Source organism: Condylura cristata, unplaced genomic scaffold (genome assembly GCF_000260355.1).
Source record: "Condylura cristata isolate star-nosed mole 26May11 unplaced genomic scaffold, ConCri1.0 scaffold00049, whole genome shotgun sequence".
NCBI classification, from domain to species: domain Eukaryota; kingdom Metazoa; phylum Chordata; class Mammalia; order Eulipotyphla; family Talpidae; genus Condylura; species Condylura cristata.
In genome coordinates, this window is record NW_004567150.1 from 835,342 (window position 1) to 850,706 (window position 15,365).

The 15,365-nt window shown below is 41.3% G+C and overlaps 1 protein-coding gene across 5 annotated transcripts in view; it reads right to left on the reverse strand.

Moving 5' to 3' along the window:
• The window catches only part of SAP130 (Sin3A-associated protein, 130kDa), a 62,234-nt gene extending 50,455 nt beyond the window's left edge, over window positions 1-11,779 (reverse strand). For 2 of the 5 annotated variants that reach the window (XM_004694887.2, XM_004694886.2), the window contains exons 1-5: window positions 10,862-11,068; window positions 10,040-10,157; window positions 2,879-3,117; window positions 2,020-2,178; window positions 469-580 (exon numbers count right to left, since the gene is read on the reverse strand). In XM_004694887.2, coding sequence (XP_004694944.1) covers window positions 469-580; window positions 2,020-2,178; window positions 2,879-3,117; window positions 10,040-10,157; window positions 10,862-10,933 — 700 coding nt within the window. In that variant the 5' untranslated portion in view covers window positions 10,934-11,068. Of the gene's footprint in view, window positions 1-468; window positions 581-2,019; window positions 2,179-2,878; window positions 3,118-10,039; window positions 10,158-10,861; window positions 11,069-11,698 lie in introns of those variants that run through there. The other 3 variants (XM_012734191.1, XM_012734189.1, XM_012734190.1) reach the window with 2 other exon arrangements.
• Window positions 11,780-15,365: the final 3,586 nt, after the last annotated feature.

Below are 15,365 nucleotides of genomic sequence, written 5' to 3' on the forward strand. Positions count from 1 at the left end.
GCTCTGTCTCTGGTGAATCCTCTCACCCTCCACATCTCTGGCCTGTACCCCAGTTCTGTACAAATAAATAAATAAATATTTAAAAAAAAAAAAAGCATTCAATATTGATACTGTGATTTATTAAAAATGAAGACCATGTAAACATGGTCATAGTTTTAAGAAGTTCTTCAATAGAAAGGACAATTTTTAGATCAGGCTTTGGAGTCCCTCAAGGATATTTTTAAATTAAAATTTTTGAAATTTCCTTTAAACTTATACAGACACATACGCTTTCTCTCTCACAATGTGTGACTACAATAGGCACATATTAGACCATGCTAAAAATTTAAAATGCTTATTATTCTAAATTTCTTTCTGTTGCCTTGCAACTTTAACTGATTCTGGTTATGTTTATTGAAACCGTATCTTCAACCAAATGTTTAAATGCCAATGAATTTTGAGAGCCTGCACAAAATGTTCAGTCTTTACCTCGAGGTAAATGAGAAGCTCCGATATGAAGCGGGGGCCCAGGAGCATTGCTACGAATAATAGACATCTGTACATTTGTGGTCATGATATGATGCAAGTTGCTGGGATGTCCCTGCAAGAAACGGGATGTGATGTTATTTTCATGTATTTGGTCTTAGCCAATGGAATTGCTTCTAGGATGTCAGTTGACTCAAAATGTTGTTCCTTTTAGGTGGTGAGCACCCCAAGGGAAAGAATATTGGGCTGATTTTTACAAGGCTTGATGACTAGGTCAACAGATCTGTGCAAGTGACTATGACCCCCCTGCCACCCCCCCCCCCAACAGCCTCGAGTCCAGTGAGCTACTAGATATGGAACAAGTGATACACCTCACTGTCCACACTTCTGGACACACTCATCTTAAATATTAGTCTACAGATTTGTTTTTCTGTCTTTGTCCAAAGCTTTTTTACTACTTCCACCATTTCTTGTATATGCCACTGCATTCATTCTTTGCACTATATAGAATTTCTAAATAACTGTCACTATCTACCAGGTACTATCAATTCTATATGTTGTTCCTGAAATGTCCCTTTCATACATCCTTCCAACATAGGTGCCAGTGCTGCTCAGGGAGGGGATTCCAGTACTTCTAGCAGTGTGACAAAAAGGAAAACCATAGTGCATCTTTTTGGAATACTATTTTTTTTTTCTTGAAAACTTGAAGGGAAAGTTTTGAGGTTCAGCTTTCACCATTCCCCACTGGTAATTAAAATATTTACATAAGTTAAATGTATTCTATGGGATAGAAGTTCAAAAAAAAAATTAAGTTAGATCATGAGACTTAAAAATAAATTTTCATGGGGCCCTCCCTGGTGGCGCAGGGGGTTAAAGCACCGCACTGAGAATCTAAAAGCCACTTCCTCATGAGTTCGATTCCTGCCTGCCCCGGAGGTGACCACATGGCGTGGCAGACCTCTCCTGACCCGCCCGCTGCTCCCCTCAGCAGTGTACTTCGTCGATCTGCCTGTTCTGCTCCCCACTCTGTCTCTAGTGAATCCTCTCACCCTCCACATCTCTGGCCTGTACCCCAGTTCTCTATGAATAAATAAATAAATCTTTAAAAAAATAAATAAATTTTCATGAATGGTGGTCTATTTGAGAAAGACCATCCAAGAGATGCACATTCACATTCCTCAGAGAATATCCTAGTGAAGCACCACTGCTACAGGGCTATTTTCACCCCTCCCCAACCCCATAACAAAGCATAACTGGAATCTCAGCCCCTTAAGGACCTGGCCTGTCCTAACTAGACTGGCACCTGACACTAAGGCTAGTGCTCCACACGCAGCAGGTGTTCAATAAATAATACAGACCATTAAGCACATGGATTTCTACTACCTGAAACTATCCTTCTCTCTCAAACCCACTATGTGCCTCTTACAGGTATCAGTGACTATAAAATATTTTGTTTAACACAGTGCCTAATATACTGCTGGCTCTCCATAAATTATAATCAACAGTTTGGTATCTCAGTTCAAAAAAATCAGCAAATTAAGAGGAAAAAAAAACCTGTTGTCCACTGATTGTTGCCACAGGAATGGCTGAAGCTTGAGGGATGCTACTCTCCATGGTAACGGTAACCTGCCCTGGAACCTTGGGGGGAAGTGACAAGGTAGAAGGTGGAGCAGGAGCAATGGGACGGCTAGGCATGGTGGGCTTCGGGGGTGGCTGCAAACAGAAAACCACACAAAACATATCAGTAACTTTTTACTAGTGAGGCATTTCATGCTACAGTTAAAAGTCTACAAATCAAATCTGAAAAGTTCCAGGAAAGAGGTCAGAAGCCCTATGTATCTTATAAGCATCAGAGGTTCTGCACTGAAATACTAGCATTTCTATTTTAGAGATGAGGAAACTTGAAGCCAAGGCCAAGTGACTTGCTCAAAGCCACATAGTTAAAAACTAGAACTGGGAAGAAAGCCCAGATCTGTATGGCTCAGAGCCTACTTCTTTTTTCTAGAGAATACCACCTCCCAAGTTTGTGCAGAAGAAAACAAAACTCGCAGTAACTGAAAATAACTACAAGATAATACACAAGGTGATATTCTTCAATACCCTCCCCATTAACAAGCTATTACAACAAAACCACGAAGTGTCACTTCAAGATAAAAACTGACTTAGCACACCCATAAGTGAATAAAATCAACATCAAGTGGATACTAGCAAAGATCCTGTGGTGCCACCTGCCAAGCAGTAAAGATTAGGTATTGCAGAGCAGCAGAACTCCGAGTCACAGAGAAACCCTGAACTGGTTGGTCAAAAAGAAGAACACAGCCTATGACACAGCCTACGACTTTATGAAAGCTGTCAGGAATATTAGCCAGTCTTTAGCTGTGGTTCAATGTGAAATTTTAAACCTCTCCGTTACCTTCATAAGTCCCTCCGAAAATGAGAGTGGCACTGCTGGCGTCAGATGTGCTGGTGGGGCTGTCACTGTGACAGGGGTGCCCGATGCAACAGCATGGTGTGTAGACAACATCTGCACCTGTGGATAAGGCCTTACCACTACAGGCTCTTGCTTCTCTTCTCGGGACTGTAGGGAGCTGCTAGAACCACTCATGTGTTCCCTGGCAGTGACTTCAGCATCTCGACTAGATTCTTCATTGACTAGGAAAAACATCAAGGGTAAAACAGCGTGCCACATCCTTCTAATATCAATTGATGTAATAGCACATATAAAAGGCATGAGGCTCAGGGTGTGAGAGACCTTGTGAGAGCTTAACAAGGAGAAATGGACATTACATTTCCATATGGATATGATACCCAAGAGTCATGCTTGTGGAAGATTTGTCTAAATGTTGTAGTTTGCCTGCTCCTATGACAACTATCATGTGTAAAATGAACTCATGTAGTTGAAAGTACAATGCAAAAGTACACCAAAAGCATTTAAAAAATTTTTAAAACCTTTGAGAAATAATTTAAGAACTTATATTCAAGAACATGTAATTTTTCAACACATATGTCTCAGTCCAAATTTCTTTAGAGTTAACACAGGAATTTCTGATTATTACAATGCATGTCCCCTTGGATCTGGAACAATTCAGGAATACATCCTACTGATACACAGCAAATGTGTAAAATGATTTATGTATTAGGTAGCTGGTCTCAACATTTTTATACTAGCAAAAGAACTGAAAAAAATCTACAAGTCAACCAAGAGGGTATGAGCCATATAAGTTATGGTATATTTCCACAATAGTCTATTAAAATTATAAAAATAAAACAAGCAATCCTTTAAGGATAGAGCAATGAAAAGGCAAGATACAGAAGAATGAAAAAGTAAAATGATACATACAAATGCATGTATTTACATTTTGAATATGGATTACATAACCCCAAAACATCTTGGAGAGAGAACAGATAACGAGATAAAAATGGGAGGGATACTTTTCATTCAATGCATTTTCTTTGGGAATTCTGGGTCATACAGACATGTAACATTTAAAATTAAGTTTAAAACAATTAATGTAGAATTAATGTAGAACTGGAATTAATGTAGTGAGATTTGTGAAATATTAACTCTTATAGAAATTAAAAAAAAACATTTTTATGGACATAAAAATTATACTCAATTTGTATTATTTAGAGCACTATAATGAAAGTAAAGCTGCTCCCAAATATTGGTGCTCCCTCAGGGCACCAATATTTCATATTTTAGTAAAACTTCCAGACACTTCATCTGTTTCTGGGAAGAGTTTAACTTTTTATTGAACCTATAACCTTCATAAATGCAAGTATTAACTATATAGCTCAGTAGACTTTAACAGACTGAATTACATCTGAGGGCCCAGTCAAGATGCAGAATATTAACTGCTTCTCAAAAGCCACCTGCTCAGCCCCATTCAACTCACTACCCAAACATCTGGTATTACAGATTACTGTTGCCTATCTTTGAATTTTAAGAGTCATAAAAGAATAGATCCTGTTTTATAGGGATGAGATTCCCATGTTACTACACATGGGTGTAATTTTTCCCCAAGGCTGCAAATATGCCATTGTGTGAATAATGAATTATATACTTTGTAGGTAATAGGCACTGATAGTTTTTGCTATTTTGAATTAGAGTGTGAATAATATTCTTGTGTCTTTTGGTGAACATACACATCATTTCTGCTAGGTAAAAATCCAGAAGTAGAAATGATGAATAATATAAAATATATACTGGATTATTTAAAAAATGTTAAGTGAAATTCCATTTCATACATGTGTCAGAACTTCAGAGCTTTTTAAACCATTATACCATGAACAGATTTTTGCTTTCATATGTTTGCTTTCTTCAATAATTCTGGGTTAAATATCTGTGCTTTATGCCCTTGTTCCATGATCTCAAGTAAAAACTTCTAAGAGTACAAGTACTGAAGAGTCATGTATTGGGCAACACACTGATTTTTCAGGCTACCTGATTGAGGTTACAATTTACATACAATTGAACTGGCCAGTCTAAGATTATAGAGTTCAATGATTTTTTTTTTTTACAAATACTCTCACCAACCACTTAGGAGTGGAATGCTGGTCAAATGGTATGGATGTGTTAACTTTGTAAGTAACTGCCTAAGAACTTTCAAAAATGGCCATATCATCTTACAGTCCTACCAATAGTATCTTGTCTTACTCTGCTCCTCATCCTCATCAATTCTTGATACACAGTCTTTCTAGTAGATTATCTTCTTATGGTTTAAATGAGCATTTCCATTGTAACTATGATGCTGAACTTCTGCTTATGAGATCATAGGTCACCATTCATATATATCCTCTTCTGTAAAGTATGTGATTATATCTTTTGTCCACTTTTCAATCAGTCTTATTCAAGTAAATTTTACTTACAAATTTCACTAACACTTTGTGTAAAATTAGATCATTTTCACTAAAATAGTGTAGACACAACACAATCATGATACACAAGTTTTCCATTCACTTCCTTCTGCAGTCAATTCCCTCCCTCCCTTCCATCCCTAGTCCTTAGAAATCACTAATCTTTTTTTTTTTTTAAGATTTATTTATTTATGCTTGCAGAATTGGGTACAGGCCAGAGGTGTGGTGGGTGAGAGGATTCACCAGAGACAGTGGGGAGCAGAACAGGCAGATGTACTGAAATATATTGCTGAGGGGAGCAGTAGGCGGGTCAGGAGAGGTCTGTCACGCCATGTGGGTCAGCTCCCTGGCTGGGAATTGAATTCGTGCTGCAGTGGCTTTGGAGAGCTTCATAATGTGGTGCTTTAACCCCCTGTGCCACCAGGGAGAGCCCCACACTAATCTACTTTCTATCACTACAGCTCTGTCTTTGCTGGAATTTTAAAAGAATAGAATCATACAATATGCAGTTCTTTGTAGCAGGCTTTTCTCTCAGTATATTGTTGAGGCTCGCACATGTATGTGGCAGTAGTCTACCCCTTCCTTTTTTCATTTTGCACAGTAGTATTCTACTGAATGAATAAACCAAATTTTGCTTATCTACTTGTTAGTTGATAAAATCTGGGTTGTATCAAGTTTATGGTTATTATTAATAAAGCTTCCATGAAAAGTGAAGTACAAGTATTTTTTTAGTATGACATACATTTTCTTTATCATGGGTAAATATCTAGGAATAGGATGCTGGGCAGTACAGTAAGTTTGAGTCTAATTTTCTAAGACACTGCTAAACTGTTCTCTTAAGTTGCTAGATTTTGCATTCCCACCAACAATGGATATTTGCACACGCTCCACAACCACATCAAAATTTGGTACTGTCCGTTTTTAATTTCAACTCTAAATAAATGTGTAGTTTTTTACTGTGGATTTGATTTGGATTTCCCTAATTATTGGTAATAATAACTTTTACATGTTTATCTGGCACTTATATAGCTTATTTGTTGCCTATTAAAATATTTTCTGGGCCCTCCCTGGTGGCGCAGAAGATTAAAGCACAGCACTATGAAGCTGAAGCGACTTCCGCATGAGTTCGATCCCTGCCTGCCCCAGGGGTGACCACATGGTACCGCAGACCTCTCCTGACCCACCCGCTGCTCCTCTCAGCAGTGTACTTACTCAGCAGTGTACTTTGTCAGTCAGCGTGTTCTGCTCCCCATTCTGTCTCTAGTGAATCCTCTCACTGCCCCTGCACATCTGGCCCGTACCCCACTTCTGTATGCATAAATAAATCTTTAAAATTATATAGATTTTCCCATAAAAAAAAATCATGTTGTTTGTCTTTTTACTGGGTATGAATTGTTCATGTGTTCACAGAGGTCTTTGCAAATATATCTGTCACAAATGTCTTCTCTTAGCATGTAGTTTGTCTTTTTATTTTGATAATGACATATTTTGAAAGCAGTCATTTTTAACTTTGATGAAGTACAATATATTACCTGCTTCTTTTATGATTAGTGTATTTTATGACCTAAGCAACTTTTATTTACCCTAATGTTTTAATTCCTCCTATGTTATCTGTTAGAAATTTTAAGATTTACATTTAGGTCCATGATACATTCTGAGTTAATTTTGTGTATGGCAAAGGTAAGGGTTAAGAATGACAACACTCCAGTGTTAAAGTGGTATTTTGTTGCAGAGTATCAGTTCACCATTGAATTACCCATGTACTTTTGTCAAAAATCAACTGACCATTATATGTTGATGTAAATCTGGATCTTCTTTTTCATTACAATGATCTTTCTATTTCTATACCAATGTCACATTATCCTGATTAATATATCTATACTGTAAGTCTTGAAGTATGGTATTAGGCTGATTAAATTTTCTTCTTTGTGTCAAAAATTCCTTGGACTATTCCAGGTCATTTGGTTTAAGTATATGTCAATTTTTACAAAAGGGAGATTTTGATTAGGATTTTTTTGAATTTATAGCCCTTCTGGCTAGAAATGGTATTTTTAAAATATTGAATTTTCCAAACCATTAACATGAGACATTTTTTCATTTACATAGGTCTTTTTCTCTCACAAATGTTTTATATATATATTTTTTACCTCAGATCACACACATTTAAGTTAAATTGCCCTTAAGTATTTTGTAGTTTTTTTGAGATACAGTAAATGGCATTTAAAATTTTTCAGTTTTTAGTTTTAGAAATTAGAAATTAAAGTTGATTTTGTATATTGAACTTTTATCCTGAACCTTTACAAAATTTATCTTTTAAACTGCTTTTAAAAACATTCTCTATGATTCTCTGCATATCTAATTGTAATTTGTAAGTTTTACGGCTGTCTTCCAATTATCAACTGATTTTTAACCTTCCCCATGGTCCAGATTTTCCCTTAGATTTTTTAAACTATATTTATTAAATCATCCTTCATTTTTGCATATTGTCTGATTTACTTAAGAAATTCCCACTACCAATTCACCCGTGCCTATCACCATAGTCCCCTGTGCTCTTCCCACTCCTGTCCTGATCAGAAGTGGACAATTTATACTTTCCCCAAAAGTCATTTGCCCAGGAAGATTCTGATTTTTGACAATTTCATTGAGGAAAAAAATATACTGACTATTTCCCATTAAACTCTTTTTAGAATCATTTCCTTCCAAGCTCCATTTAGAGCTCTAAAGAACCAAGAGAAGTTGTTTCTCTAAGGAAAAAAATCTTTAAGTGCTAGTTAAGAGAAGAAGTTTTGTTATATTGTGAACATGTACTAGCAATAAGGTTATGCTTAGGCTCCTAAACTATATTTTCTGGTAAAAGAACAACAGAAACTAGAGAAAACCATCTACTTAAGGATAACCTCTATTTTCTTTCTCAAGAGCAACTGAAGGAAAAAACACATATACTACCCACTTGTAAAATTACAGACAATTTTGGTCTCTATTAATGATTTCCTTCTTATCAAATCTGAGGACAATTATTGGCTGATTGACACCTCTTTTAATGAGCAGTATAATTTCTCTAAAAAGTACTGTTTAAACATTTCTCCTTAGCTATGCTCCATTAAATTGTTCTATTATCTATTGTCAAATTATACCAAAGGCAAAATATTGCCAAAAATATTTTAAGGAATAAAAACACTTTTAAGTGGGTCTACAACAACTTGTTGGTCACTCCTTTGTGCCCTACACCGTATCTAGTGCAGCACACACAAAGATGCAGAACATGTTCCCAGCCTTCACTCTAGGTGGAAGTGCTAACCTGAATTGTACATGATGGAGTCAGCATACTGCTGAGATACAGTGACATCTGAGGTGAAATTTCAAGCAAGAATAAGAATTAGATTAGAAAGGAAGAATGAGGATGGTGAAAAAATGAACAGGGTATGTGAAGTAACAAGGTCAAGAAAACTGGGAACTTTTTATCATTCATTCAGAAAACATGGGTATCTATTACTAAGCAGGAAGGATAAAGTAGCCAGAAGTTACTTTAAACTGAAAGAGAACTATAATAAATCTGTATCAAGAACTAAATTGGGGGCCCTCCCTGGTGGCACAACTGGTTGAAGCACAGCACTATGAACTGTCTGCAGCCACTGCAGCATAAGTTCCATCCCCGGCCAGGGAGGTGACACACAAGGCATAGCAGACCTCTCTTGACCCACCCACTGCTCCCCTCAGCAGTGTAGTTCAGTTGATCTGCCTGTTCTGCTCTCCACTCTGTCTCTGGTGAATCCTTTCACCCCTCGTACCTCTGGTCTATATCCCAGTTCTTGTATGTATAAATAAAGTATCTTAAAAAAAAAAACAACTAAGTTGACAGGAGAGAATCACAGCAATAGAAAATAAGGCTGAAATATTAGACAAAGAACAAAGGCTCAAAGATAAGAGACAAAGAGAGTAACTAAAGATGGCACCTGAGTTCCCGGTTTGAGCAATGAGTAGAAAGTAGTACCACTTACCATAAAGAACATAGGAATCAGGCATGCAGAAAGACGAGCACTTTATTTCACTTTCTAATGTCATCTTTCTACTTGATATATACATAGAAGGAGAGTCTATCAGAAGGTATTCCCCAACTGGGTACTGGATTAGACTGGATACTTTGCTATAAGACTGTTTTGTACACTGTAGAATCTTTAGAATGTCATATACCAATAGCATTCTCCTAGTTTTAACAACAAAAAAGGTATCCAGACATTGCCAAGTATTCCATAGAAAACAAATCAGCCCATCAATTTTGGGAACACCATTGATCTACAGCACTCAAGGGGTACATAGTTAAAAAACAAGTTGCATCTATGTATATAGATACTTGAAAAAAAAAATCTCCTTTTCTAAAGACTGCTCTTTTCCTTCTAAAAGAAAAGTCCTATGACTTACACACCTTGGGCTCCCTCATGGCATTATTACCATCCCTGACAGCCCTAACTGAATAAGAACACATTAATGCATTTTTAAAAATAGTTCTTGTAGGCATGCTTTACTGGAAGTTTCATGTATACTCCAGACCCTGTAAATAAAATGGTTAAAACAAGGAGAAAAAAATCCTATGTCAAGTAGAATTAATATCCTTCAAACCTGGTAACAGTGCTAAAAGCCCAGAAAGAATTTACTAACTTTTAATCAGAAAACTGGTAATCTTAAAGCAGGAAGCAGAGTAGAATATCACAAATCTCACCTGTAGCAGCTGGGTTTATCAATCCTGTTGAACCACTGTTTGCAATCTGTGAAGGGGCTTGGCTTAGCCCAGTGGAGGGGGTTCCTAACCGAGGAAACTGCTGAGAACTCATTTCCACCTGCAGTGCACACAGTTGTAAGATAATCAGAGGATTCTGAGATTAGAATCAATGAGAAATTAAAGCATCTTCAGTACCTATGACTCTCGCTCCTTACAAAAGCAAATGCTGATCATTTCTCTAAAACAATTTCTTGTGATCAGTATGCAAGTTTATTTAATATTAAACACTATAATGTTCCATAAATACTTGGAAGACCATACTAGAAAGTTGACACTGAATACTGGACAAAAGACATCTCACTGGAATGAACCACTACATATGTACCCGTGTAAAGTCTGAATGAAAAATAGCATGTTCATTTTAAAGACCTCATCTTTACACCAAATTAAGTTACTGTCAATCAACATGTATATTGAGAATTAGAAGAGATACCCTATCCTAAGTGAGGTTTAAGACTTGCTCGGAAAAGAATTTCACATAAATTTCTGCACAGGCCTCTGTTAGGGACTTCCTTCCCCTTTACCTGTCAGATACAGAAGGACTTGAGACCTTCACCATCTTCTCTAAAATCGACCCCCACTTTCTCCCCGTAGTCGAGCTCTGCAGATATGCCTGATTTGTCAGAAACCCCACCCCCACCCTGAAGCCCTCCGCTAAGATCGGAAAACACAGCAGCCCAGACACTTTAGGTCTCTGAGATTCTCTCTCCGGGGAGTGAGGGCAATCTGGAGAGCTCTGGGAACAGCAATGAGCCTCTTTACCTGCAGCCGCCGCCCGCCACCCGCACCTCCTGCTTCCATATCGCCGGGCTGGGGGTGCCGCGGAGGGCCCATCCCGGAGGCAGCGCTGGGCTCCGAGGTTGGGGGGAGGGCTCGAGCCGGAGCGCGTCTCGGTCCAGTCGCTGTCCAGTCCCGCCGGCCCCGTTCACCCCCGCCACCCGGTCGCCGCCGCTACGCTCCAGTCCTCTTCCCCAGAACCTGCCCCCACCTCCCCGCGCGCCCATTGGCCTCAGGCCGAGCGCGTCACTCCGGGGTCCGCACCAATCCCCAGCGGCCTACGCGTTCTGGTCCCGCCCCACCCTCCCGCCGCCCGCCAGCCAATCAGGCGCGAGGCTGGCCGGGGCAGCCCAAACCCCAGGCAGCTGAACCAATGGCAGGAGGAGAGCCGCGCTCCAAGCGAAGGGGGCGGAGAGCTTGGAGGCTCCGCCTCGGTCGGTGTCTGAAAGCGGCGGGCGCAGGGCCCGGATGTGGAGAGTCACTTTAAACTGCTCCAGGAGCCAAACTCCCTGGGCCGCCCGCCCGCCCGCGCTCCCGCGGCCACCCCGCTTCCCCGCCAAAGCCCGCGTCCGCCACGCCCCCACGTCCGAGTCCGCCCACCCACTCGGCGCTTCTCCCTGTCTTGCCGCAGGAGACCTGGCCCCTGCCACCGGCCCAACTGCCGTGCCTAGCAAGCCGAGAAACACGAGCCCGAGCCACAGCAGACGCGGCACTGCTGCCCTTCCCTGGGGACGCGCAGCGGGACGGACGCTGCAGCCCGGCTAAGCCGCCCCGCCCCCTCGTCTCCTCCCCTCTCTCCTCCCGGGCGCGTCCCGCCATTACCTGGGTGCTGCGCCGAGTGGCCACCGCGCCGCCTCGAGCTCGCTCCCGTGCTCTCTCCGCCTCTGGGGCCGACGTCCTCGGGCTCCGGACCCGCCGCCGCCGCCGGGGCGCTAGCACTCTGCCCCCCACCCCTCAGCCCAGCGCCGCTGCTTCCGCCGCCGTAACGAGCCTATCACCTATTGGCCAAAGTAGGCCCCGCCCTCCTTCGGGGAGGCCAGTCACAGCTCGTCGTTAGTCGGAGAGCGGACGGGCCTGCCCCTCGGGGTCGCAGAGGCCTTTGGGAAATGTAGTCTTTGGTGCTGGGAGGGCGGGCCTGGGCGGGGCGTCCGAGCGACCCGGCCGGAGTCGCACACCTCTTCGAGTCGGGAGTAGGTTTTTCCTTCCTTAGTAAAAAGATAGTGGGTCCCACCCCTTTGAGCGCTCTGTTTGCTTTCATTTTCCCGCGGGAGGCGAGGCGCGGGAAAAGAAGAGAGGAGGCCGAGCGAGCGAGTTGGGGGGCCGCGGGCAGGGCCGAGGGGTGTACTGATAGTCCGCTGCCCCCGCCCCACGAAGGACTGGGTGTCACCACGGAAGGCCACAGCCCGCGGAGCTTGAGCTTCGTGGGAGGATCGGCTGCCTAGAACTAGAGCGACTCGGTCGGCTTGGCGCGGGGCTCGCTGCCTCTGAGCCGCGAAGTCTCGGGTTAAAACTGGCGGATGCCATAGGGTCCGGCCCAGTGCACCTGCTCGGTTTTTACAGCTTCCCAAGAAGTGGAGGAGCTGGCGTTCTGTTTGGATGGGAAGTTGGAGTCAATACTCCCGTGGAAGTCTTAACCAAAGCTTCTCAAGCAGAATTTGGGTCTAACAGTAGAGATTATTGTCTCCCTTCCCTTCTCAGATGGCAATTCAGGTGAAGAAATAACTAACAAACTGCTTAAGCTCCTACTCCATGTTGCTCATGCATTTTTGTGTCACACCGCTTGCCAAGAAGAGAGGCGCTCAGGGCAACAGAGGAGTTTCAGATACTCTTCTTCCTCAAACGTCTTTCCTTTCTCACTTCCCATCTCAAATTCTAAAAGTCACTGATGTGATATAATTTAGCCTCCTTTTTCCTTAGGCGATCTCTACCGCCTGTTGTAGTCTGCTCCTGCTAGCATCTTACATTGCTCCTCGGGTCGCCCATGGCTCTCCCTTTCTGGCTCACTGACAGTAATTCCACCTTAGGATGGTCTCCCTTTGGCCTTTTTAACGTGCTCTCTCCTGGCTCTACACCTGCTTCTGGCATGCTCCCTTGTACAAATGCGGGCATGTCTTGGTTTATTGCATTCCACTGTATCGTGCTTTGTAGATATGACGTCTGTTTTTAACAAATTGAAGGTTTGTGGCAATCCCGTATGGACCAAGTCATTGACTATTTTCCAACAATATGGTGAGTGTTTTTTTTTTTCTTTTAGGAAAAAGGAATTAAAAATATTTATTTATTTACGCATCCAAGAAACGGGTTACAGGCCAGAAAAGTGGGGTGGGGGTGAGAAGATTCACCAGAGACAGAGTGGGGAAGAGAACAGGCAGATTGACTGAAATATACTGCTGAGGGGAGCAGCAGGTGAGACAGGAGAGGTCTGTTGTGCCATATGGGTCACCTCCCAGACCTGGGATAGAACTTCTGGTGCAGTGGCTTTGGATAGCTTCATAGTACTGTGCTTTAACCCCTTGCACCACCAGGAGGGCCCAGAGAAAGGAATTTTTAAATTAATGTACATACATTTTTTTAGACATAATATGCACACTTAGTGGAAACATCAGTGTTACCATAATTCTATAAGCAGTGGGAAAACCAAAAATTCATGTGACTGACTTTATAGCTATCTTTGCTTCCTTGTGGTGGCCTGGAACCCATAGCACAATAGTTCCAAGAGTTCCAAGTTCTGTATAGCATTTCCCAAGGTTCCAACCTCTTATTTTTTATAAGATTTATTTATGCATACAAGAATTAGGGTACACGTCAGAGGTGCAGAGGGGTGAGAGAATTTGTCAGAGTCAGAGTGGGGAGCAGAACAGGCATACAGAACTGAGATACACTGCTGAGGAAAGCAGCCGGTGGGTCAGGAGAGGTCTGCCATGTTCTGGGTCACTTCCCTGGCTGGAGGCTCAAACTCATACTGCAGTGGCTGCAGATAGCATCATAGTGCCGTTCTTTTGACCCATTTTGCCATCAGGGAAGGGCCCCCGATCTCTTTTAGTGCTACATTATCTTCCTGATTGGTTTAACAGACTTCTGACAGTGTTTTGAGAATAACTCAAAACTTAACCTACAAAACTAAGCCCTTGAAGCACAACATAGTGAACACCATTATTGATCTGCATCAGTTTTGTATTCCTCTTCTTGATGTCTGGGTTTGCTTAATGATATCACTCTTATGTTTTTGGTTTTATTCTCCTTATTTCTCACTCTTTCATCTTGACAAGTTAGTTTTGAACCCCATTTTCAGTTACATCTATAGCCTTAGTAAGCTTTCATTTTTTTCTTATCTGAATTACGGTGGCACTGAGCCCACTCAGATTTCTTCCTTCTGTCCTCAACAGAGTTCTGTCTCCTAAGCATTAAGTTGAGCATCCCATCCATGATAATCCAATAATGTTGGAATACAGAATACATACTATCCCCTTAAGTGTAGCATTAAGTGCCATAATAGTTCTATCGCCTTTCTTCTCCAGACACTGGATATTGACAGGATTTAATAATAGTTTCCACCAGTTCTCCACAGTTTGTCTTCAGGAGTTACTCAACCTGCAGCAGACATCTACTAGAGCACTGCCAGTTGTACAATGCCATCTGTCTTCTCCAAGAAGACTTCTTTGAATTCTCCTTTATCCACCCAACTGGATACTTCTGTGGGAACTTAGTACATCTATTATAGCACTAACCTATCTTCTATGTATTTTTTTTTTTTTTTGGAGCAGGTAGAACTAGAAATCACTCATCTTTATAATGCTTACCAACAGGAAGGATTCAATAAATGTTCACTGAGTATAATTACACATCCTTGGTATATAAATGAAATCTTCATTTTGCTTAAGTTTCTGGGACAGTTTCTGCAACTTTATTCACCACTATTTAAATAGCCTCAAACAGTGGACCTCAAATAGTGGATACTTGAGGAAATAATTTCACTGATGGCATATTATTAGGGTTTAGAATTCTCATCTATTGAGCCTGGTGTGCTGAAGATAGTATTTCTGTTCTGGTCAATGTGAACTTGTCTCAGGTATTAGAGTCTCTTGGACTTATTAGTATCTTGGTTTCTTGAAAATAATATTGTCTGCACCTGATAGTTTAGGTGGGTTGAGCAAATGTGATGATTACTTAAAGGCAGGCAAGTAACTACTACCCTCTGCCAACAAGGAGTAAATGTTCTAAATGCAGATGTCCTGTGGTAGTCAGGCAAGTGCCAGCAGTAGTCTGCAAGATTGGAGATGTTCTGCTGGGCTTTTGCCACTGACCCCACATAATTCTTAGTCTATCAGAACCTGGGTGGTTTAGTGATAATGAATTTTTGATTCTTTTTTTTTTAAAGATTTATTTATTTATTTTAACACTGATTGAAAAAGATACTTGTACCCCCATGTTTATTGCTGCTTTATTTACAATTGGAAAAACATGGAAGCAGCCCAAATGCCCAAAAGTA